Source organism: Mobula birostris, chromosome 11 (genome assembly GCF_030028105.1).
Source record: "Mobula birostris isolate sMobBir1 chromosome 11, sMobBir1.hap1, whole genome shotgun sequence".
Lineage (NCBI taxonomy): Eukaryota > Metazoa > Chordata > Chondrichthyes > Myliobatiformes > Myliobatidae > Mobula > Mobula birostris.
This window is the reverse complement of record NC_092380.1, coordinates 116,675,868-116,702,016: the sequence shown is the minus strand read 5'-3', so window position 1 is coordinate 116,702,016 and position 26,149 is coordinate 116,675,868. Positions and strand designations below refer to the sequence as shown.

Below are 26,149 nucleotides of genomic sequence, written 5' to 3'. Positions count from 1 at the left end.
CTGGATCCTGGACTTCCTGTCAGATTGCCGGCAGGTGGTAAGAGTGGGCTCCCTCACCTCCACCCCTCTGACTCTCAACACAGGTGCCCCTCAGGACTGTGTACTAAGTCCCCTCCTTTAGTCCCTGTATACCCATGACTGTGTCACCACCCACAGCTCTAATCTGCTAATTAAATTTGCTGACGAGACTACATTGATTGGCCTAATCTCAAACAATAACAAGGTGACCTACAGGGAAGAAGTCATCTCTCTGACACAGTGGTGTCAAGAAAACAACCTCTCCCTCAATATCGCAAAACCAAAGGAACTGGTTGTAGGTTACAGGAGGAATGGAGACAGGCTAACCCCTATTGACATCAATGGATCTTTGGTTGAGAGGGTAAACAGCTTTAAGTTCCTCAGCATCCACATCACCGAGGTCCCCACATGGTCTTGTACACACCAGCTGTGTGATTTTAAAAAAAAGGCACAACAGTGCCTCTTTCACTTCAGATGGTTGAGGAAGTTTGGTATGGGCCTCCAAATCCTAACAACTTTCTACAGGAGCACAATTGAGAGCATCCTAACCAGCTGCATCACTGCCTGGCATGGGAACAGTACTTCCCTCAGTCGCAGGATTCTGCTGAGAATGGTGCGGACAGCCCAGTGCATCTGTAGTTGTGAACTTCCCATGATTCAGGACATTAACAAAGGCAGGTGCGAAAAAAGGGCCCGAAGGATCATTGGGGACCCGAGTCACCCCAACCACAAACTGTTCCAGCTGCTACCATCCGGGAAACACTACGGCAGCATAAAAGCCAGCTATTCTTTTTTTTTAAATTTTATTTTTATTTGGATAAGGAATTCACAAATATCATGTACTTTTTTCACACATATAACCTTTTCCATTTTTTATATGTATAAAACTGCAATTATTTATACATTCTTAAGTACACATTGAGATGATATAAAAGGAAAATAAACATTTAAATAGATAATTATGTACTGTGGTAAATCTAACCTATTAGGCTAAGTAATGGAATTAGTTGTTAAGAAAAATGGTAATAATAGTTTCCATATAACCCTTCTGGACCATTTCCACTGGTTCAAAATGTTGTATATAAGCCTATGTATCAACCATTGTAGGTGTTTATATCCTAATTTGTTCATGCTTGCTCCTACCCGCAGCCATAATTATCCAATCCCTATGTACTTATTTACTTAATCTTTTCATTTTTTTATCCCTTTCCCAAATGTTTCCCTTTACTTGTGTTAATTCTCTATTTTCCAAAAGAAAACAAAAAAAAAAACAAACATTTAGACTAGGGGTGCTTACGTTAGCAATATTACTGTGTTGATGAGAAGAGCAGTATAAATCATTAGGAGAGTCATCTAAAGTCTGCTCGCATTGGGGTTATATATTCAATCCATTTATTCCAGATTTGATAAAATTTTTCTTTTTGAGTTCTCAGGGAGTAAGTCAACTTTTCCATTTTAAATATTTCCAAGTTAATTTCGTACCAATCTTCTAATGTAGGTGGTATTGGATTTAGCCATTTTCTAGTGATTGATTTCTTACTTGCCGCTAAGAGGGCCTGCAGCAACTTTATATCTTCCTTCTGTTCAAGAAACAATACATGCCCCAAATAGAGCGTCTCAAAGTTCAGAGGTATCTGGGACCCAAGTATCTTAACTAATGTTCTATGAATACCTTCCCAAAATAGACTTAATTTAGGGCAATCCCAAAAAATATGAAAATGATTTGCCTCCTTGGAGCCACACCTTCTCCAACACATCACATTTGTATCTTTATATTTTTCCTGATATGGGGTCTTGAAGTATCTTATAATGTTTTTCCAACAATGTTCTCTCCAGGTCAAAGAATTAGTCAAGGACCATTGAAAGCTGCAGATTTTCTCCCAAGCCTCCTCTGAAAGTACCAACCCCGCTTCTTTCTCCCACTTCTCTTTAATATACAGTGTATTTACATTTTTAGCATGGGAGAATGCATTATATAATCGAGAAACTGATTTACTAGGTATTGAACTGCAAGCCGAATTCCGAATCTTGAAAAATTCTAATTCTACTGTTGATAGGTCTGTATATCTACAACTCTGGTTAACATAGTTTCGTACTTGAAGGTACCTAAAAAAGTCATTATGGTCTAGGCCATGTTTGTCCTGCAGGATTTGGAAACTTTGTAATACTCTTTTTATCTATAAATGAGAGGTAGGTTGTAAGACCTTTCTTTATCCATAGCACACCATCTAAAGAGTTTTAACATGTTATTAATTCCACATGAATTAACTACCTTCTGCCATACTTTTAATGTAAGATTTATCCAAGCGTTTTTAAATTTTTCCAACTGGGCCATCAATCCTTTGTCAGCTATTGAGGCCTGAAGAGGAAAACTGTCAACTAATCCAAATTCTATTTCCTTCCATCTAGCCTTATATTCCCTATTACACCAATATAACAGAGGGGTTATCTGTGAGGCATAAAAATAATTTCTCAGGCAAGGAAGAACCATACCTCCTCCTTCCTTCCCTAACTGTAAGGTGTTATATCGAATTCTAGGTTTCTTTCCTTGCCAAATGAAGCGGGAAATCCATTTGTCCCATTCCCTGAATTGATTATCATCCACCTCCACCGGTAAAGTACGGAAAAGATACAATAACCGAGGAAGAATATTCATTTTTATAGTATTTATCCTTGAATTTAAACTTAAAAAGGGGATAAGATTCCATCTATGCATATCTGCTTTTATCTCTGAGATTAATGGCCCATAATTTACCTGTGACAGTGTTGAAAGATCCTTCGGCAGGGTTATTCCTAAATATTTTAATGATTTAGCTTCCCACTTAAGATCATATGTATCCTGCAATTTTTTGGATGGTGTATAATTTAGGAACATAACCTGCATTTTCTTTACATTTATTTTATAACCTGATATTTTCCCAAAGTCATCCAACAGTGTAAACAATCCTATAAATGATTTTTCTGGTTCACTCAGATAGACCAAAACATCATCTGCGAATAACGCCACTTTCTGTTCAATCCCTGCCACCTTGATACCTTTTACGATTTCACTCTGTCTTACTAGTTGGGCAAGCGGTTCAATATATAGCGCAAAAAGGAGAGGAGAAATTGGGCATCCCTGTCTAGTGCCTCTCTCTAAGATGAAGGAGTCAGAGAGGTCCCCATTTATCTTAATTCGGGCTGTAGGGCTGTCATATAGAGTCTGAATTACTTTAATAAACTTTTCTTGAAAGCCGAATCTTCCTAACACTCTGTATAGGAATGCCCAACTAACCGAATCAAAAGCTTTCTCAGCGCCCAGTCCTACTACCATTGTCTCTGTCTCGTTCTTATTAACCTGTTCTAATATGTGCAGAGTTCTCCTTATGTTGTCCTGTGTTTGTCTTTGTTGAATAAATCCAGTCTGGTCAAAGTGGATTAGGCCAGGTAAAAGCTTTTCCAATCTGCGCGCTAATATAGATGTAAATAGTTTGTAATCTAAATTAAGAACACTAATTGGCCGATAATTGCCACATTCTAGTTTATCTTTACCCTCTTTAGGAATAACTGAAATAATCGCTTCTCTCCAGGAAGGTGGAGTTTCTCCTCTCTGCAAGATCCAATTAAAGGTGTTAAGTAGTAATGGGGCTAACTGTGTCTTCAGGGACTTGTACCACTCTGAGGTAAACCCATCAGAACCCGGGGACTTTCCAGCCTTTAACCTAGAGATGGCCACGTTCAATTCTTTGACAGTTACTGGTTCTAATAAACTTTCATTTTGTAAATCTGTAAGTTTAGGTAGATCTAAAAAATTCAATACACTGTCTATATAGGGCTCATTGGGGGCCCGGGGTTGAGAGTACAGCTCTCGATAATATGTTTCAAAACTCTCTTGAATTTTCCCTATTGTACTCTCCACAAGCTTTGTCTTTGGATTCTTTATTTTATGAATTGTATTGTCTGCTTGTTGTTTTCGTAATTTATATGCTAATAATCTAGCTGATTTACCTCCTACTTCATAATTCTTTTGTCTCAGGTAAAGAAAATTTCTTTGAGTTTCCAACGTATAAATATCATCAATTTCACTTTGCAATTTCCTAATTTCCTGTTTTCGATTTGAATTACTTTTGTTGCTATCTACAACTTGAAGTTGTTTTAATTTTCCTTGAAGGTCTGCTAATTTTTGTGCATTGATTTTTTTCATGTGAGTGGTAATGGAAATAATTTTCCCTCTCAGTACAGCTTTCAATGTATCCCATAAGATCACTGGTGATGTTTCTCCCGTGTCATTAAGGTCTAGATATTCTTTGATTTCTCCCCTTAATCTCTCCATTACTTTCGGGTTATTGAGTATATGTGAGTTTAGCCTCCATAGTGTTTTCCTCATTTTCCTTTCCAGGATTAGAGACATAGAGACTGGGCTATGATCCGACAGATCAAATGTTGCAATATTACAGTTTTTTATCCTGAGTCTATCTGTATTAAAGATAAAGAAATAGTCTATCCTTGAATAGGCTGAATGAGGGAAAGAGTAATATGTATAATCTTTACTAGTAGGGTGTAATTCCCTCCAGACATCTATAATTCCCAACTCCTCCATCAATGAATTCACTTTCCGAGTCAGAGGTTTATTCTGAGTAACTATTCTTGAAGAATCTAATATAGGATTTAATCTAATATTAAAATCCCCTCCACAAATTACTACCCCTTGAGAACTGACCATTAGGTTAAAAGTGTGTCTATAAAATGACCATTCACAACCTGGAGGAGCATAAACATTAAGCAATGTTATTTCTGTACCTTCTATTCTTCCTGTGATTTTTACGAACCGTCCTTCTTTGTCTCTAGTCTCTGAAATATGTTCATAATTAAGAGTACTTGATATTAAAGTAGCTACCCCTCTTTTGTGACTCAATTTATATGATGAATAAAATACATGCTTAAAGCCCATTCTTTTTAATTTTCCATGTTCAGATTGGCTCATATGTGTTTCCTGGAGGAAAGCTATTTGTGCCCTCTCTTTTTTCAATTTAGACATAATCTTATTTCTTTTAATTGGATTCAAAACCCCATTAACATTATAGGAAATTATTTTTACCAATTCAGTTTGCATTTTTCCCTAGTAGAAAAAAAACACTCCCCTTTTCTAACCAAACAGTAAGCAATCCCTTCTCAACAGTAAACCAAGACATATAACCACACCCTAGACATTTTTGAACGTGCAACATTTGAAAATTTTTCCCGACTTCCCACAGTGAGGCCTGAGCACCGACCCGCCTCAGTTCAGAGGGATAACCTCTATCTTCACCCTGTGTTAGAGGGCCCTCAGCAGTTTGAATAATCATAGAGAATTTTCTCCTATTTATGTCTCGACCATATTGCTATCATTCAAGTTATTCCGTCTAGTTTATTTTCAGTTACCAGTTTTCATTTTACCTTTAAGTCCGATTTACTCTTTTCAGTCATTTCTCTTAATTAATCTGTGTTCTCTGTACATTCCCGTCTGAATATTTGCAGCTTTTCCTTGTAGTTTGACACTCTGGTTCGTGTGGAGCGTCCTCGCCCCACTAACTGCCACGACTTCTGCCGAATCCTCTCCAGTAGCGACTCCGGTTGGGTGATAACTTTAATAGGTAGTCCCCGGTCCGCCAGGTCCAACGTTGCCTCCTCCACCATAGTGTAAGTTTTTGTCCCTTCGTCGTAAAAGACTCTCAGCCAAGCTGGATACAGGGTCTGGAATCTGATGTTGTTTTCCTTCAGGACTCTCCGTGTTTCCGTATATTCCTTCCGTCTGGCAAGAATCCCCGGTGCGTAGTCGTGGTCTAAACTGATTTTCCAGTTGCTCCACATGAAACCTTTCTTTTGCCATGCCCTTTTAAGCACCTCTTCCTTCGTTCTGTAACTGAGAAATCTGACCAGAATCGATCTGGGCTGGGCGCCTGCTGGAGGCTGTGGTGCCAACGCGCGGTGAGCTCTTTCTATCTGTAGGTCTTTTGCGGCCGGTATATCAAGGTTCTCTCTAAGTAGCTTCTCCACGAAGGGAATCATCAATCCGGGTTTACCTTCAGTTCCTTCGGGAACTCCGTAAATCCTCACATTTTCCCTTCTCGAGCGGCCTTCTTGATCCATTAGTTTCTACTGGAGCTGGTCTTGCAGCTTCAGCATTTCTGCTATCACCTGCTCTGCGTTTTGTAGCTTCTCTTCAATTCTAACAATCCTCGCTTCGGCTTCATCTATCCGCGAGTTAGGTTTTACTATTTCTCCTTTAATATCTTCCAGCTGTTTGCTGTTATCTTGTCGGAACTCGCGAATCTCTCCGAGAATCAAGGACAGAGTCACCGATTCCCCCTCATTATCTCCGTCCTGGCTTGCCGTAAGGGAGCTAGGCCCGTCGCCTTGCTGCGTCTATGTTTATCAGCCTTCGGAGCGGACTTTTTAATCTTGTTCTTAGACATCATCCTTGCCCCTTTTATTAATATAGTTATGCAATATTAAGTATTTGTCTAAATTCGATTATGGGGCATTTACCTTCTTTTTTGTCGAGAGACCTTTTCCTTACGCCGCCATTCCCTTGATGACCTGGAAGTCCCTTCAAAAGCCAGCTATTCTTAACATCCTTTTGTACCTTTATGGCATCCTTTCTTCTCTTTTATAAGGATATTATGATTATCTAAGTGAGTGGTATTTATGGTAGTTGTGAGATGCATAGAGTAAGAGAATCTTTAAAAAATGACAGCACAGAAGCAGGCCCTTAGACCTATCTAGTCCCTGCCAAACCATTTAAACTACCAACACCCATTAACCTGCACTGGGCCATAGTGAAGGTTAATGGCCATAGCCCTCCATACACTACCATCTGTGTACCTATGCAACCTCCTCTTATATGTTGAAATAAAGCTTGCATGTACCACTTGTTCTGGCAGCTCATTCCACTCTCACAACCCTCTTGACTGAAGAAGTATTCATTCGTGTTCCCCTTCACCTTTTCATTTTTCACCTTTAACCCATGACCTCTGGTTGTAATCCCTCTCAAACTCAGTAGAAAAAGCCTGCTTGCATTTACCCTCTCTATATCCCTCATAATTTTGTATACCTCTATCAAGTCTCCTCTCAATCTTCTGCATTCCAAGGAATAAATTCCTGACCTATTTAATCTTTCCTTATGACTCAGGTCCTCCAGACCTGGCAACATCCTTGTAAATTTTCTCTCTACTCTTTGAACCTTATTTTCACCTTTCCTTTAGGTAGGTGATCAAAGCTTCACACAATGCTCCAAATTAGACCTCACCAATATCTTTAACTTTACAACTTTAACATAACATCATATCTCCTGTGTTCAATACTTTGAGTTATGAAGGCCAATGTGCCAAATGCTTTCCTTACAGCCGTATATATCAGTGATGCCACTTTCAATAAATTATAGACCTGTATTCCCAGATCCCTTTGTTCTACCACACTCCTCAGGGCCCTACTCTTCGCTGTGTAAGACCTACCCTGGTTTGTCTGACCGAAGTACAACACCTCGTACTTGTCTGCGTTAAATTCCATCTGCTATTTTTCAACCCGTTATTCCAGCTTGTCCAGATCCTGCTGCAAGCCATGATAGCCTTCCTCACTGTCCACTGCATCCGCAAATTTGCTGATCCAGTTGACTACATTATCATTCAAATCATTGATTCAGATCAACAATGGACAGAGCAGCGATCCCTGCAGCACTCCACTAGTCACAGGCCTCCAGTCATAGAGGCAACCATTTACTACCGCTCTCTGGCTTTTCCCACAAAGCCAAAGTCTGATCTAATTTACTACCTCATCTTGAATGCTGAGTTACTGAACCGTCTTGATTAAACTCCCACGCAGACAACATCTACTGCCTTCCTTTCATCAACTCTATAAGCTTGGTTAGACATAACCTACCACGCACAAAGCCATGCTTAATCAGTCCTTGTCTCTCCAAATACTCATATATCTGGTCCCTTAGAGTACCTTCCAATAGCTTTCCCACTGCAAATGTCAGGCTCACTGGCCTCTCATTTTCTGGTTTATTTTTAGAGCCTTTTGTGAACAGTGGAACAACATTGGCTATCCTTCAATCCTTTGTACCTCACCTGTCACTAAGGATGATTTAAATATCTCTGCTTGGGCCTGGCAAATTCTGCACTTGCCTCCCACAGGGTCTGAGATAGGTGAAGTGTAAAAGAGAAGCAACAGTGGATATCGGATCACTGGAAAGCAATGCTGGAGAGGTAGTAACGGGGGGGTGGGGGGGTGGTGGGCAAAATAGCGAAATACTGAGTAAGTATTTTGCATTTGTGTTCACTGTGGAAGACATTAGCAGAATGGTGGAAGTTCCAGGTATCAGGGGCATGAAGTGTGTGAAGTGACAAGAGAGGAAGTTCTTGGGAAACTGAAAGTCTGAAGGTAGATAAGTCACCTGGGCCTCACCTGGAGTATTGTGAGCAGGTTTGGACATCTTATCTCACAAAGGATATGCTGAACTGGAGAGGGTTCAAAGGAGGTTCACGAAAATGATTCCAGGATGGAATGCCTTGTCACGTGAAGAGTGTCTGATGGCTCTGGGCCTGAATTCACTCAAATTCAGAAAAATGGGGAGTGACCTCATTGAAACCTATCGAATGGTGAGAGGCCTTGATCGAGTGGAAGTGGAGAGGATGTTTCCTATGGTGGGAGAGGACACAGCCTCAGGATAGAGGGGTATCCTTTTAGAACAGATGAGGAAGAATTTCTTTAGCCAGAGGGTGATAAATCTGGAATTTGTTACCACAGGCAGCTGTGGAGGCCAAGGTTTTATGTATATTTAAGGCAGAGGTTGATAGAGTCTTGTTTGGTCAGGGCATGAAGGGATACAAGGAGAAGGCAGGAGATTGGGGCTGAGAAGAAAATTGGATCAGCCATGATGAAATGGTGGAGCAGGCAGATGCAAAAAGTGTGAAACCCCTTTTTATTAGGCATCTCTGGAAATGTGGGTTGTTAGCCCCTCGCTAACAGCCACAGGACTCCGCTATGAAAAACCCACCTTTCTCAAGCTCCGTACGTCTAGCGTGAATACACTTTGGTCCCACCAAACACGTGAGGTTGGGATGCCTCACCCTCCCAAACCCCGGTTTGTGTGAATGCTGTGTGATTTGCTGACCTCCTGCAATCACCTGTCAGCAAGAAATAACAGGAGGTACACAGCATACCAATATAAAGAGAGTATATGAACATTAACTTAGCCAGAGTTTTTAAAGAAAATAAAGCAAAAAGCAAGAAGTGCCCATTATAATTAAACAGTCAACTCATCATAAAAGTTGGAACTCATCTTGAACTTGTCTGTAACTCACATTGGACCCTTGGTCTGTGTGAAAGCACACACCACCTTTCAGATACTGCTCAAAATTAAACAGACGGGTCTTCCACGGGAGTATTGGTCCTTCCTCCTTGAAGCCATTCATCTGCACAAACATCCTGTGCAGCAGAGATAGCATCCTCTGTCATGGTCCGGTCCATGAAGACCGCATTCCGGTTCACGACCCGGTCCTTGGACTCTCGACTCCGTGTCTTCCGGCTGTCCCTTGTTCCATTTGGGCTTAATCATAGGCACCTGATGCTTATCTTGGGGATTGGAATTTAATTGGCCCTGGGATCAAGTGTGGGTGCTGGTTTGTCTTGTCAGTATCCCCTTAGAGTAACTTGCTGGTGAAAGGCTAGAGCAGCCCTTTGTGATCTCTAGGCCTGGTTGGAGGACAACTGCTTCATGGAGCCTTGTTGTCTCTAGTCGGAGCAGTCATCGTGGTATGGATTCGGCTGTTTCTGGGGCTAGCTGAGTGGCCGTCTGCCACTCTGAGCTAGATATGGATTTGGCTGTTTCCGTAGCCAGCCAAGGTTGCTGGCTGCCCTGAGACTTAGAGCCACCCTGGATTGAGCTCCCTTCCTGTCCTTGCCTCTACGGGGTAAGTCAGGCAGTCCTTGCCATTACCCGGCGGTTGGATCTGTCCCTTCCTGTCCTTGCCTCTGTTGGGTAAGTCTGGCTGTCTTTGCCTGAGGCTGGTCTGTTCCCTTCCCCTCTCCACCTGAATCCCTGACAGTTTCCTCGGCGGTTTATCTCGGCAGTCATCCCGGTCCTGCATTCTAGTAAGCATCCCAGCCCAGCGTCCAAGGAAGGGGCCTGGCCCTGCAAAAGCATTCCAGCCCTGCATCCTAGAAAGGGTCCTGGCCCTGCGTTCCAAGAAGGAGTACCTTGTCCTGCCCAGGAGTGCCTTGAAGAATCCAAGCCTTGTCCAGTCCTGTAGCCATGTCATGTCTTTGCCTAGTTCCAGAGTCTGAGCCTGAGTCAAGACCCAGGTTCTGGGTCCTTGTCCAGTCTCTGCTTTGCCTAGTCCTGTAGCCAAGCCAAGCCTCGCCTAGTCCAGACCCAGGTTCTGGGTCCTAGTCCAGTCTCTGGCTCAGAGTCCAAACCCAGGCTCTTAGTTCTCAGTTCCTTGTCCTGGTTCTGCTTTCCCAGCCAAAGTTCTAACCCAAGTCTGTGTTCCTGTCCCAGCTCCTAGTCTGTGTCCAATCCTGTCCCTAACTCTAGTCCAGTCCAGTTCCTAGTACTTCAGTGTCTGTGTCTTGCATCTGGGTCTGCCATCAATGCCCACCATATGACATCCTGAGCCATCTTCCCTATCTTCTCCCAGCTGCTGCCAAAAAAATACCTCAACCCTCACCAGTGTCCCTCTCAAAAACTCTCTGTGCAGCGTTCTCTAGAAACTTCTTCCAATTCCACCATCCTGACTGGCTGACACAACATTCCTGTGTTGAACTTAGCTCAGCTCAAACCCAGGCAGGCTGGAAGCAGAACAGACAGTTCTTACAAAACTACTAAAATGAAGCTGAGAGGTCTGAGGGTGGATAAATCTCCTGGACCTGATGGAATGCACCCTTGGGCTCCTAAGGAAGTAGCTGGAGAGATTGTGGAGGCATTAACAATAATCTTTCAAGAATTGATAGATTCTGGCATTGTATCAGATGACTGGAAAATTGCAAAAGTAACCCTGCTATTTAAGAAGGGTGGGAGGCAGCAGAAAAGAAACTATAGACCTGTTAGCCTGACATCAGTGGTTGGTAAGTTGTTGGAATCAATAGTTAAGGATGAGATTACGGAATACCTGGAGGCACATGACAAGATAGGCCAAAGCCAGCATGGTGTCCTGAAAGAAAAATCCTGCCTGACTAACCAACTGCAATTTTTTGAGGAAATCACAAACAGGGTAGACAAAGGAGATGCAGTAGATATGGTACACTTGGATTTTCAGAAGGCCTTTACAAGGTGCCACACAGGAGGCTGCTTAGCAAGATAAGAGCCCATGGAATTACAGGTATGTTACTAGCATGGTTGGATCATTGGTTGATCAGCAGAAAGCAGAGAGTGGGAATAAAGGTATCCTATTCTGGCTGACTGCCGGTTACCAGTGGAGTTCCACAGGGGTTGGTGTTGGGACTGCTGCTTTTTACGATGTACGTCAATGATTTGGAATAGGGGATAAATGGATCTGTGGCTAAATTTGCTGATGATACAAAGATAGGTGGAGGAGTGGGTAGTGTTGAGGAAACAGAGCCTGTTGAGAGACTTAGATAGTTTAGGGAAATGGGCAAAGAAGTGGCAAATGAAATACAATGTTGGAAAGTGTATGATCATGCACTTTGATGGAAGAAATAAATGGGCAGACTATTATTTAGAAGGAGAGAGAATTTGAATGCAGAGATGCAAAGGGACTTTGGAGTCCTTGTGCAAGCTACCCTAAAGGTTAACCTCCAAGTTGAGTCAGTGTGAAGAAGGCGAATGCAATGTTGGCATTCATTTCTAGAGGTATAGAATATAAGAGCAGAGATGTGATGTTGAGGTACCTCAGTTCTAAAAGGACGTCCTTCAATCCTGAAGTCATGCCCTCTTGTCCCAGAATCCCCTACCAATGGAAATAACTGTGCCAGATCCAATCTGTTCAGGCCTTTTAACATTCAGAATGTTTCTATGAGATTCTTCCCCCCCCCCCCCCCGTCCCTGAACTCCAGGGAATACAGCCCAAGAGCTGCCAGGCATTCCTCATAAGGTAACCCTTTCATTCCTGGAATTATTCTCGTGAATCTTCTCTGAACCCTCTCCAACATCAGTACATCCTTTCTAAAATAAGGAGCCCATAACTGCATACAATATTCCAAGTGCGGTCTCATGAGTGCCTTATAGAGCCTCAAAATCACATCACTGCTTTTATATTCTTTCCCTCTAGAAATGAATGCCAACATTGCATTCGCGTTCTTCACAACTGACTGAACCTGGAGGTTAACCTTTAGGGTATCTTGCACAAGCACTCCCAAGTTCCTTTGCATCTCTGCATTTTGAATTCTCTCCCCATCTAAATAATAGTCTGCCCATTTATTTCTTCCACTGAAGTGCATGACCACACACTTTCCAACATTGTATTTCATTTGCCACTTCTTTGCCCATTCCCCTACACTATCTAAGTCTCACTGCAGGGTCTCTGTTTCCTCAACACTACCCGTTCCTCCACCCATCTTTGTATCATCGGCATATTTAGCCACAAATCCATTAATACTGTAGTCCAAATCATTGACATACATCGTAAAAACAGCGGTCCCAACACCAAACCCTCTGGAACTTCACTGATAACCGGCAGCCAGTCAGAATATTCTCACTCTCTTGTTTTTTGCCGACTGGCCAACGCTCCACCTGTGTTAGTAACTTCTCTGTAATTCCATGGGCTCTTATCTTGCTAAGCAGCTTCATGTGCAGTACCTTGTCAAAGACCTTCTGAGAATCCAAGTATTTCACATCTACTACATCTTCTTTGTCTACCTTGCTTGTAATTTCCTCAAAGAATTGCAGTCGGTTTGTCATGTAGGATTTTCCTTTCAGGAAGCCATACTGGCTTTGGCCTATCTTGTCATGTGCGTCCAGGTATTCAGTAAACTCATCCCTAACATTCAATTCCAACAACTTCTCAACCACTGATGTCAGGCTAACAGGCTAAATGCACCTGATTATTGGTCATTTATTTGTGGAGGAGCATTGTTTCATTTGTCAGTATTCATGTGTACCATTGAATGACAGTACATAGAGCATAGAATAGTACAGCACAGTACAGGCCCTTTGGCCCACAATGTTGTACCGACCCTCAAACCCTGCCTCCCTTATAAGCCCCCACCTTAAATTCCTCCATATACCTGTCTAGTAGTCTCTTAAACTTCACTAGTGTATCTGCCTCCACCACTGACTCAGGCAGTGCATTCCATGCACCAACCACTCTCTGAGTAAAAAACCTTCCTCTAATATCCAGCTTGAACTTCCCACCCCTTACCTTAAAGCCATGTCCTCTTGTATTGAGCAGTGGTGCCCTGGGGAAGAGGCGCTGGCTATCCACTCCATCTATTCCTCTTATTATCTTGTACACCTCTATCATGTCTCCTCTCATCGTCCTCCTCTCCAAAGAGTAAAACCCTAGCTACTTTAATCTCTGATCATAAAGCATACTCTCTAAACCAGGCAGCATCCTGATAAATCTCCTCTGTACCCTTTCCAATGCTTCCACATCCTTCCTATACTGAGGCGACCAGAACTAGACACAGTACTCCAAGTGTGGCCTAACCAGAGTTTTATAGAGCTGCATCATTACATCGCGACTCTTAAACTCTATCCCTCGACTTATGAAAGCTAGCACCCCATAAGCTTCCTTAACTACCCTATCCACCTGTGACGCAACTTTCAGGGATCTGTGGACATGTACCCCCAGATCCCTCTGCTCCTCCACACTACCAAGTATCCTGCCATTTACTTTGACTCTGCCGAAGTCCTTCCAAAGTGTACCACCTCACACTTCACCGGGTTGAACTCCATCTGCCACTTCTCAGCCCACTTCTGCATCTTATCAATGTCTCTCTGCAATCTTTGACAATCCTCTACACTATCTACAACACCACCAACCTTTGTGTCGTCTGCAAACTTGCCAACCCACCCTTCTACCCCCACATCCAGGTCGTTAATAAAAATCACAAAAAGTGGATGTCCCAGAACAGATCCTTGTGGGACACCACTAGTCACAATCCTCCAATCCTCCACCACCACCCTCTGCCTTCTGCAGGCAAGCCAATTCTGAATCCACCTGGCCAATCTTCCCTGGATCCCATGCTTTCTGACTTTCTGAATAAGCCTACTGTGTGGAACCTTGTCAAATGCCTTACTAAAATCCATATAGATCACATCCACTGCACTACCCTCATCTATATGCCTGGTCACTTCCTCAAAGAACTCTATCAGGCTTGTTGGACACGATCTGCCCTTCACAAAGCCATGCTGACTGTCCCTGATCAGACCATGATTCTCTAAATGCCCAGAGATCCTATCTCTAAGAATCTTTTCCAACAGCTTTCCCACCACAGATGTAGGGCTCACTGGTCTATAGTTATCCAGGCTATTCGTACTACCTTTTTTGAACAAGGGGACAACATTCGCCTCCCTCCAATCCTCTGGTACCATTCCCGTGGACAACGAGGACATAAAGATCCTAGCCAGAGGCTCAGCAATCTCTTCCCATGCCTCGTGGAGCAGCCCGGGGAATATTCCATCAGGCCCCGGGGACTTATCCGTCCTAATGTATTTTAACAACTCCAACACCTCCTCTCCCTTAATATCAACATGCTCCAGAACATCAACCTCACTCATATTGTCCTCACCATCATCAAGTTCCCTCTCATTGGTGAATACCGAAGAGAAGTCCTCATTGAGGACCTCGCACACTTCAACAGCCTCCAGGCACATCTTCCCACCTTTATCTCTAATCCGTCCAACCTTCACTCCTGTCATCCTTTTTTTCTTCACATAATTGAAGAATGCCGTGGGATTTTCCTTTACCCTACTCGCCAAGGCCTTCTCATGCCCCCTTCTTGCTCTTCTCAGCCCCTTCTTAAGCACCTTTCTTGCTTCCCTGTATTCTTCAATAGACCCATCTGATCCCTGCTTCCTAAACCTCACGTATGCTGCCTTCTTCCACCTGACTAGATTTTCCACCTCACTTGTCACCCATGGTTCCTTCACCCTACCATTCTTTATCTTCCTCACCGGGACAAATTTATCCCTAACATCCTGCAAGAGATCTTTAAACATCGACCACATGTCTGTAGTAGATTTCCCTGCAAAAACATCATCCTAATTCACACCCGCAAGTTCTAGCCTTATAGCCTCATAATTTGCCCTTCACCAATTAAAAATTTTCCTGTCCTCTCTGATTCTATCCTTTCCCATGATAATGCTAAAGGCCAGGGAGCAGTGGTCACTATCTCCCAGATGCTCACCCACTGGGAGATCTGTGACCTGACCCAGTTCATTACCTAGTACTAGATCTAGTATGACATTCCCCCTAGTTGGCCTGTCCACATACTGTGACAGGAATCCATCCTGGACACACTTAAACTCTGCCCTATCTAAACCCTTGGAATTAATCAGGTGCCAATCAATATTAGGGAAGTTAAAGTCACCCATGATAACAACCTGTTATTTTTGCACCTTTCCAAAATCTGCCTCCCAATCTACTCCTCTGTATCTCTGCTACTATCAGGGGGCCTATAGAATACCCCCAATAGAGTAACTGCTCCTTTCCTGTTCCTGACTTCCACCCATATTGACTCAAAAGAGGATCCTGCTACATTACCCACCCTTTTTGTAGCTGTAATAGTATCCCTGACCAGTAATGCCACCCCTCCACCGCTTTTTCCGCCCTCTCTATCCCTTTTAAAGCACTGAAATCCAGGAATATTGAGAATCCATTCCTGCCCTGGTGCCAGCCAAGTCTCTGTAATGGCCACTACATCATAATTCCATGTGTGTATCCAAGCTCTCAGTTCATCACCTTTGTTCCTGATGCTTCTTGCATTGAGGTACACACATTTCAGCCCTTCTTCCTTACTGTCTTTACACTGTTTGTTCTGCTTCTCTTTCCTCAAAGCCTCTCTATATGTTAGATCTGGCTTTTCTCCATGCACTTCTTTCACTGCTCTATCGCTCTGGGTCCCATCCCCCTTGCAAATTAGTTTAAACCCTTCCAAACCATGCTAGCAAACCTACCTGCAAGAATATTGCTCCCCCTCGAGTTCAGGTGCAACCCATCCAATCTGTACAGGTCCCACCTTCCCCAGAAGAGATCCCAATGATCTAAAAATCTAAAACCCTGCTCCCTGCACCAACTCCTCAGCCACGCATTCAACTGCCATCTCCTCCAATTCTTACCATCACTGTCACGTAGCACTGGCAGCAATCCTGAGAACGCCACCCTTGAGGTCCTGTTCTTCAACCTTCTGCCTAGTTCCCGAAACTCACACTTCAGGACCTCATCCCTCTCCCTGCCTATGTCATTGGTCCCAACATGTATCACGACTTCTGGTTGCTTTCTCTCTTGTACCAGGATGTCATGCACCCGGTCAGAGACATCCCAGACCCTGGCACCCGGGAGGCAACAAACCATGTGGGTGTCCTTCTCATGTCCACAAAATTTCCTGTCTGCTCCCCTGACTATAGAGTTTCCAATGACGACAGCTCTCTTTTCTCCGTCCCACCTTTCTGCACCACCGGGTAAGACTCAGTGCCGGAGGCCCTGCCACCGTGGCTCACACCTGGTCGGTCGTCCCCGCCAACAGTATCCAGGACAGTAAACTTATTATTCAGAGGAATGGCTACAGGGGTGCTCTGCACTACCCGTCTGCTCACCTTTGCTTTCCCCCCTCTGACTGTCGCCCAACGACCTGCTTCCGACAGACTAGGTGTGACTACCTCCCTGTAGCTCTCATCTATGACTGCCTCATTCTCCCTTATGAGTTGAAGGTCATCCAGCTGCTGCTCCAGATTCCTTACACAGTCTTCCAGATGGCCCAGCCATATGCACTTCTGGCAGATGTGACTCTGCGGGAGAGGGGCGTTCCCCCAAGACTGCCACATCTCACATGAGAGGCACATCACCATCTCAGGAGGCATTGTAAGACTAATTGCGAGCAAGCTTATCCTCTGCCTCTTCTCGTCAAAGCCTTAAAGCTCCACTCACGCTCTGGCTGCTTTCCACTAGCCACTTCGCTTGAGCTATCCCTCTATTTATCAGTTTGAGCTTTTCAAAATGTTTGGTCACCTGACCTCGACTGCCCAATCAGCTGCTTTCTGCTGAGTCTGAGCTTATTCAAATCTTGATTGTCTAATCAATGGCTTTCTGCTGATCTATTCAAATCTTGATTGACTTGATTGCACAGACCAACTGCCAAAACTGCCAGAATCTCTCGAGTCAAGGCCTCAAAGCTCCACTCCTTCACTGGCCGCTTTCACAGTCAACTGAACAAACTTGATCTTGAATATTTTCAGCATTTATGGAAACGAATAAACATTCGACATTTCTGGCTGAGATGCTTCATCAGTCCTGATGAAGAGTCTCAGCCCAAAACGGCAACTGTTTATCCATTTCCATAAATGCTGCATGGCCTGAGTTTCACCAGCCTTTTGTGTGTTTTGCTCTGCATTTCCAGCACCTGCAGAATCTCTTGTGCTTTGAATATTTTCAGCATTTTTGTTTTTATATGTTAAACTTGTACTTGTGGTCACAGACTCTCATTTTAAATATTTCCTCTCATACATTCCGTGCTCCAAGTCCATCCACTGAGCTTTTCCAGTCCAACCACAAAACTGAGGTCTGTCCTGTTTGGCACCAACCCTGTAATCCATCCCTATACCGCTCAAAGGCTGTGGTTTCCTTTCCCAAAACATCGGGCCTGGATCAGATACAATGATCCTGTGAGACTGAACAAAACTTACACAGGCAGCCTAATAGGCAAAGTCCTTATTTTGTCGAGTGCAGTGGAATGACAGGAGATTTGCTGGAGGTATACAAAATTATGAGGGGTCTAGATAAGATAAATGCAAGCAGGCTTTTTCGTTGAGGTTGGGTCGAACGATCTGCCAGCACAAGTTGTGAGTTCAATTTCAGCAATTAAATGAAATTTGGATTGGTACGTGGATGGGAAGGTTTGGAGTGCTATGGTCCGGGAGCAGATAGATACTACTAGCCAGAATAGCAATTCGGCATGGAATAGGTGGGCCAAAGGTGAGGTTTCTGTGCTGTAGTGCTCTGTCATTGACTAATAACTTACCACCTGTGTTTTGCTTCCTTTAATCACTTGGAGACAATGCTCAATTTACCTGCTGCCCTTTATGGTTTGTTTCCTTGTCTCCCTGCTTGACCCATTCAACAGTCTGTCAAATAATCATCCCCGTGTTTACCTATTTTCCAGTGCACCTTGGGAACCAGTCCTATTAGTGTCGCTGCTCCTGCCCTGGATGACGACATCTTTGTGTTGGACATGGCCACATCGGCTGCAGCGTTGGGAAAGGTACAGCTAAAGTTTATTGTCTATTATAGGTGTAATCAGAATAAAACGTTCCAAATACGTCCTCAGCAGCATCGCATATGACAACATAACATCCTAACTTCTATACTCAGTATCCTAATCAAAGCTAACTTGCCAGAACCCTACTTCACCACCCTGTCGATACCTGTGACACCACTTTCAGAGAACTATGTACTCGTCCCTGTTCTATAACACTCCCCAGAGCCTTGCTGTCCACTGTGAAACACCTACCCTCTGTTGTTGAACATGTGGCGCGTGGCCAAGTGGTTAGGGCGTTGGGCTCACGATCTGAAGGTCGTGGGTTCGAGTCTTGCCCAAGGCAACGTGTTGTGTCTTTGAGCAAGGCACTTAACCACACACTTCTCCAGTCTACCCAGCTGAAAATGGGTACTGGCAAATGCTGGGGGTTAACCTTGCAATAGACTGGCATCCTATCGGGGATGGGGGTGTGAGTCTCGTACTCTCAGTCGCTTCATACCACAGAAACCAGCATAAGCACTGGCCTGATGGGCCACAAAGGCTCGGGACAACTTTGACTGTGTAGAACACAACCCAGAACCCTGCCATTCACTGTGAAACACCTATCCTCTATTGTAGAATACACCCCAAAGCCCTTCCATTCACTGTGAAACACCTACCCTCTATTGACGAACACACCCCAGAGCCCTGCTGTTCACTGTGAAACACCTATCCACTCTCTGTTTGACAACTTTTCCCAGGGCACTAGCGTTCACTGTGAAACTCCAGTGCTATGTTCAGCAACACTGCCAAGAGCCCCGTCTCACCAGGAAATTCCTAACCTCTGTGCTGCAAGACTCAACAGGACCCTGCAGTTCACTGCGAAACTCTTACATTCTGTTTGACAACAATTCCCAGAACCCTACCACTCATGTGCAATCCCTACCTCTGTTCAGCAACACTTCCCAGAGCCCTACCATTCACTGTGAAACTCCTAACCTCTGTTCAACAATACTCTCCAGTACTCTGCCTCTCACGGAGAAACCCCTTCCAGGTTTGACAATACTCCCCAGGGCCTTACCGTTCACTGTGAAACTCCGACCCTCTGTTTGACAACTTTCCCCAGGGTCCTAGCATTCATTGTGAAACTCCTATTCTCTGCTCCACAACATTCCCCCAGGCCAAGGTGTTCACTGTGAAACTCCTAACCTCTGTTCTACGATATTCCCCAGAGCCCTGCCATTCAATGTGAAACTCCTAAGCTCTATTCAACAACACAGTCCAGAACCCCTCTGTTCACCGGGCAACTTCTACGCTCAGTTCAACATCATTCCCCAGGGCCCTAGCGTTCACTGTGAAACTCCAGTGCTGTGTTCAACAACATTGCCAAGAGCCCCAACTTTCTCTGTGAAACTCCTTTCCTCTCTTCTGCAACGGTCCCCAGAGCCCTGCTGTTCACTGTGCAACTCCTGCCCTCTGTTCTACAACACTCACCAGAACCCCAATGTTCTCTGTACAACTCCGACCCTTAGTGGTGGTCATAAACCAACTGGTGGCCTCCATGTTGTGGTACTGGATGGTCATCCTGGCCCCACCTGCCCCCTTTGTCGCAAGAGTGCAGATGAAGTTAGTGGACTTGTTCTGGTGTAACAGGAAGCACTGGGTCTCCGCATCGGCATTGAGTCTCCCAATGGAAGAGGGCGGACTAGCGCTGCTGTGTCCGTACACAGCTGGCAGCTCTCCACCTCAGGACCCTGCAGAGGTTCCTGTATGCCAAGCACCCTCCCAGGTGGCACGTAATGGCGATGTATTTTCTCCAAAGGGGCTGTTGTCTTTACGAAAAGATGCGGCTATTACCAGTGGGCATCAGCTGTCCTGCTTTGCGGAGTCTACCCAGCTTCTATCAGGACCTACTGAGAATCTGGAACGTGGTTGCCTCAGGCCAGGAATCCCCTCCTCTGGCAGAGGGCGGAGTCCTGGGCAACCTCTGCCCGACCTCAGTGGATGTCGTTGCGGCTCAGGTTTGTGGAATGACTCCGGCTAGGCTCACCTCTGCGTCGCCGGAGTGGCTTGTTGGGGCCAGGCCCCACAATCTTATCCGAGAGCCGAGCCCACACAATTTGAGCCATCTCTCATCGACTCCCACAATTCCATTCAGGGATGCAAGTAGCAGGTACCTGTATGGGCTGCTGCTCCACACCCTCCATTTCCCAGCCTTTGTTCACCATCCCGACACGCCACGGCGGACTGTCTTTCCACCTGGGGGTGAGGGGGTGCTCAATGGAAGTCCCTTCATGAGGGAGTTCTTCCCATGCACCTTGGGGATCTGGGGTGGAGGCTGCTGCGTAGAGCGGTGCCCTGCAGTAAGTTCTTAAGCTTGTACGCGTCCTCCAGCCGCATGTCGCTTCTGCGGGCTGGAAGAGACCGTGTAACACACATACATGGAATGTGCGAGGCTGCAGCCCCTTTTTGCATATCTGCGTGGGCACCTTCTGGTTACATTTTAGCCCCACCCTATTTATATACGGTCATCCAGTAAGGAGGGGGGTCATGGAGGGATGAGGATGTCCTTGTCAATTTGCACGTGGGGCTGGTAAAAACAGCTATCCATGGGTTCTGGAAATGGGTGGCAGAGTGATCTGCCTCGGCAGACTGCCTGGCTATGTTTAGGGGGTATGTCTGTGACCAGGTAACCATTGAGAGAGAACATGCGTTGTCCATGGCGACCATAGAGGCATTACGGGATCATTGGGCTCCACGGGGGATTAGCGCCATCATTGACAGAGATGGAAACAGTTTAGTTTAATTTTGTTTGTCTAGTAGTTGTGTAGTCATTGTGCTAGTCACTGGTTTGTATATATTTTAGCACTGAATTTTTAATAAAGATATTTTGTAAAACAAATGTTATCAGTTCGATAACATTCCCCAGGGCCCTAGCATTTACTGTGCAACTCCCACACACTGTGCTGCAACACTCCCCAGAGCCCTACCATCCACTGTGAAACTTAACCTCTGTTTAACAACACTCCCCAGAGCCCTACCATCCACTGTGAAACTTAACCTCTGTTTAACAACACTCCCCAGAGCCCTACCATCCACTGTGAAACTTAACCTCTGTTTAACAACACTCCCCAGAGCCCTGCCATCCACTGTGAAACTTGTATCCTCTGACAATACTACCGAGGCCCTTGCCTTTCACGATGAAACTTGTACCAAGTTCAACACTCCCCAACCCTCCGTTTGGCAGCATTCTCCGGGGCCCCGCCATTCACTGTGAAATGCCTAGTCTCTGTTCAACAACACTCCCCAGCGCCCTGCCGTTCCATGTGAAATTCCTATACTGTACTCTGTTCCACAACACTCACCTGAACCCTGCCCTTCACTCTGAAACTCCTATCGTCTGTTCCACAACACTCTACAGAGCCCTAGCTTTCTTGTGAAACTCCTAACCTCTGTTCTACATCACACACCAGGGCCCTACCTTTCACTGTGAAACTCCTACCACCTTTTCAACAGCACTCCCCAGAGCCCTGCCATTCAATGCAAAACTCCTAACCTGTGCTGTAAAACTCTCCAAGGATTAGTTGTTCATTCTGCAACTGCTCCCCTTTGATTGAACACACTACCCAGGAACCTACCATTCACTGTGAAACCCCTGTCCTCTGTTCTACATCACACACCAGGGCCCTGCCGTTCACTGTGAAACTCCATCCTCTGTTTGACAACACTCCACAGACCTGTACAGTTCACTGTGAAACTCCTCCCTTCTGTTCGACAACTCTTCCCAGAGCCCTACCGTTCACTGTGAAATGCCTACAGTTATTTGTCTTCCCACATGCAGCACCTCGTACTTAACAGAATTAAACTCCATTTGTCATTCCTCAGTCCACTTACCCCACTTTGTAACCTGATAAACATTTTCACTCTTTACAACACCGCTTATTTCAGTGTCATCTGCAAACTTACTAACCATTCCTTGAATATTCTCATCCAAATTGTTGACAAACAAAAATGGGTTCAGCACCTATCATGTAAGGAGAGGAGAAGATGGCGGCGCGACGCAGCTCGCAGCGGCCATTCCGGTGGTGATGTCTGTTATTTGTCAGGTAGGGTGCCGTGCACAATCCTAATTTGATGGAGACAGACGTGAGAGCACGGAGGAACATCTGGTGAAACTTCTGAAATGCCTGCTTTGCTGCTACTGCTGCTGTGTGAAGGGGAAGGCCCCAAGTCCTCGGCTTTGCTTGTTGCTCGGTGGCCGGGGCGGGGTCGAAGCACTCGGCAGAGGATGGTGCTTGGTGTCGAAGGGCTGGTCGGAGGCTCAAAGTTTTCAGACGGACTCAGAGTCTGCTGCGGTCAGGTGCTTCCAATGGTGCTGCATCGGCAGGTTGGTGGCGCTTGGAGGTTCGTGGCAGGGAGAGTTTCTCCCTTCTACCGTCTGCATGAGATGATGAGGCTATCGGGACTTTGAGACTTTTTTTTACCGTGCCCATGGTCTGCCCTTTACCAAGTTACGGTATTGCTTTGCACTGTTGTAACTATATGTTATAGTTATGTGGTTTTGTCAGTTTTAGTCTTGGTTTGTCCTGTGTTTCTTGTGATACCACTCTGGAGGAACATTGTATCATTTTTTAATACATACATTTCTAAATGACAATAAGCTAGGACTGAGTGTCCTCATAATCTAATCTAATTTAATCCCTGAAGCATACCATTTGCCATGGGCTTGCAGTCTGAAAAACAACCTCCCACCATTACCCTCTATTTCCTACCATCAAGCCAATTTTGTACCCAAGTGGCCAGCTCTTCCTGATCCAATGCGTTCTTACCTTCCAGAGCAGCCTACCATGTGGAACCTTATCAAGACTTTGTATACCAACCTCCTCTCATCAACCTTCTTATCTATCTCTTCAAAAAATTCATGACTCATGGTCTCCACATACAAACTTGTACTGACAATCTGTAATGAACCATCTTTCTAAATCAGCTGTAGTCTGCTGCTCCCTAGATAGAACTTCAACGCTGACGTGGAGAGATGGTTCCGGAAGGATGGGGCTGTGACGCCAACGGCAAAAACACCACAGATCCAGCAAGTATCCTGCATGGAGGGGGTCTGTTGCCTCTGGGAGGAAGTGAAGCTACAAGTAAGAATGACATTTATGAACACCTCTGTACCAGGTTATTGTGAATTAGGAAGCTTCGTTAGCAACTGTATCTCATCGCAACCAGAGAGATTCCAACACACATTTCAATCTGAGTGTGGAATCAAGTTTCCATTTAATGATTTCAGGTGATTAAAATCTCCATTTGTCAAAAACTACTCTCCCCACTTTCAACGGCATTAACAATTTTTATATCATTTCTGTTACCTTCAACTCAATAGTTGGTGTTTCAGCTCTGTCCCCTGCTGTACATTAGTGCAGGTTTCCAAACAACACAACACCATCACCCTCTACCTCCTACTAACAAGCCAATTTTGTATTTGGTTTGCCACATTGTCTTACATTCCAAGGTCTGTAACTTTTTGGATCAGTCCTCCACATGTGTTTGACCTTGTTAATGGTTTCACTGAAATCCATGTCAACTTTGTCAATCCCACTCCTCATTAATTCTTTTTGTTCCCTCTTTAAGATGTTCAGCCAAATTAATCAAACCAGATCTCCCACAAATCAACATTCCTACTGCTGAAGTTAGACTCACAGACCTGTTGCCTTTCTTGAGCAGAGGTACCACATTCTCCAGTCAACTAGCACCTTGGCTGCGGGCATCAAAAACATTAAAAATCTCTGTCAGGGGCCCAGCATTTCCTCTCTTGCCTCCCGGCCTTGGTTACATCTCCACATCCTGGGAAATTTATCCACCTTGAAACCTGACATCAAATATCTCATTTTAAACGTAATACCCCCACCGCCAACCAAATCTCCCAGACACAATGACCTGCCCTCGAATTCATGTCCTTACTAACAAGTGACACCGGAAGTGATCCAGAGATTACTGAGATCTCACTATCATGGAACGTCAGAAGTGCTCGCCTGATGACAGAGATCCTACTCTTTAACCTGCTTCTCAGCTCAACTTTCATATTGCAGAACCTCTTTGATCTTGTGCCTGGACTGTGCACCCATGGGTAGTTGTGGAGGCAGCTGTGATAGAGGCCTTCAAGAGGCTCAGGAATGTGAGGAAATGGAAGGATATGGATATTGCGTATGCAGAAGTAATTAGTTGAGTTAGCATTTGATTACTAATTTAATTAGTTTAGCACAACACTGTGGGTTGAAAGGCCTATTCCTGTACCGTACTGTTCTGATTTGTTATTATCTATGTCAATAGCACCAAGGATTTTGTGCACTTTACCTGACCCCTTTAGAATCCCCTGAAATCACTCTGGCACCAGGGAGACCAAACATCTGGATTCACATTGACAGCCAAAAAAACCAGTTTGTACCCCTCCTCATTAGTTGCATTATCCTCACCGTCAGGTCCGTGTCCCTCACTGTTGGTTCCGGGTCGCTTACTGTCGGCTCCATTATCCTCACCGTCAGGTCGATGTTCCTCACTGTCAGGTCCAGTCCATCACTGTCTGTTCCGTACCCTTCGCCATCTCCCCCCCACAATCAGTGACCAGGCCTCTAGAGGGACCCCGAGGTACATTCACCCCTTATAATCCCTGACATTGGCTCTGCATGTACCCCACGGTATATGCACTCCACTGTCAGTAACAATGGCTCGAGAAGAAAACCTTAGGAACACTCAGCACTCACTGTCAGTGACCAGAGTTCTGGGGTGCCCCCGAGGCACATTCGCCTCCACTGACAATGACCAGAATTTGAGAGGAACCCCCAGGGTACATTCTCCCCCACTGTCAGAGACCATGCCTCTGGAGAGACCCCACGGTACATTCATTCCCCCAGTCAGTGACCATGGCTCCAGAGGAGCCCTCGAGATAGTCCCTGACCATGGCTCTGCAGGTACCCCACCTTACTCCCATTGTCAGTAGCAATGGCTCTAGACGGACCCCATTCTCACCCACTGTCAGTGACCGTGGGTCTGGAGGGACCCGGAGGTACATTCTCCTCCACTGTCATAGTCACAGGCTCTGGAGGGACCCCGAGGTACACTCGCCCCTCGCTGTCAGTGACCGTGGGTCAGGAGGGACTCCTTAGATATATTCACCCCCACAGTCAGTGATGATAGCTCTAGATGGTCGCTGGTCGCCCCACGAAACATTCTCCACCACAGTCAGTGACCCTGGGTCTAGAGGGACCCCTGAAGTACATTCTCCTCCCTGGGTGTCAGACCAGACAGACCAGTGCTTCGGTGTCAGACCAGATACTCATGATTCAAGTGTGTCCAGGCGCTGCATTAGATAACCATGTGCCATGTTCCAGGTGGGTACAAGGGCTATGGACTCAGTCTGATGGTGGAGGTGTTCTGTGGAATTCTAGCGGGAGCTCATTACAGTAACAACATCCACCGCTGGAAGGAGACGGACACGGTGGCGGAGTTGGTAAGTTCACTCAGACACGAGGAAATCTGCAGATGCTGGAAACTCAAGCAACACACATAAAAGTTGCTGGTGAATGCAGCAGGCCAGGCAGCATCTCTAGGAAGAGGTACAGTCGACGTTTCGGGCCGAGACCCTTCGTCAGGACTAACTGAAGGAAGAGGCCTCTTCCTATAGATGCTGCCTGGCCTGCTGCATTCACCAGCATTTTGTGTGTGTTGCTTTGTAAGTTCACTGTCTGTCGCTATGAGTGCA

The 26,149-nt window shown here is 45.2% G+C and overlaps 1 protein-coding gene across 1 annotated transcript in view; it reads left to right on the top strand.

The window, feature by feature from the left end:
• LOC140205584 (uncharacterized oxidoreductase YjmC-like) overlaps positions 1 to 26,149 on the top strand; it is a 131,473-nt gene that overhangs the window by 49,331 nt on the left and 55,993 nt on the right. Inside the window, 3 exon segments of the mRNA XM_072273226.1 lie at positions 18,316 to 18,414; positions 23,399 to 23,534; positions 25,779 to 25,897. Of these exon segments, the coding sequence (XP_072129327.1) occupies positions 18,316 to 18,414; positions 23,399 to 23,534; positions 25,779 to 25,897 (354 nt within the window).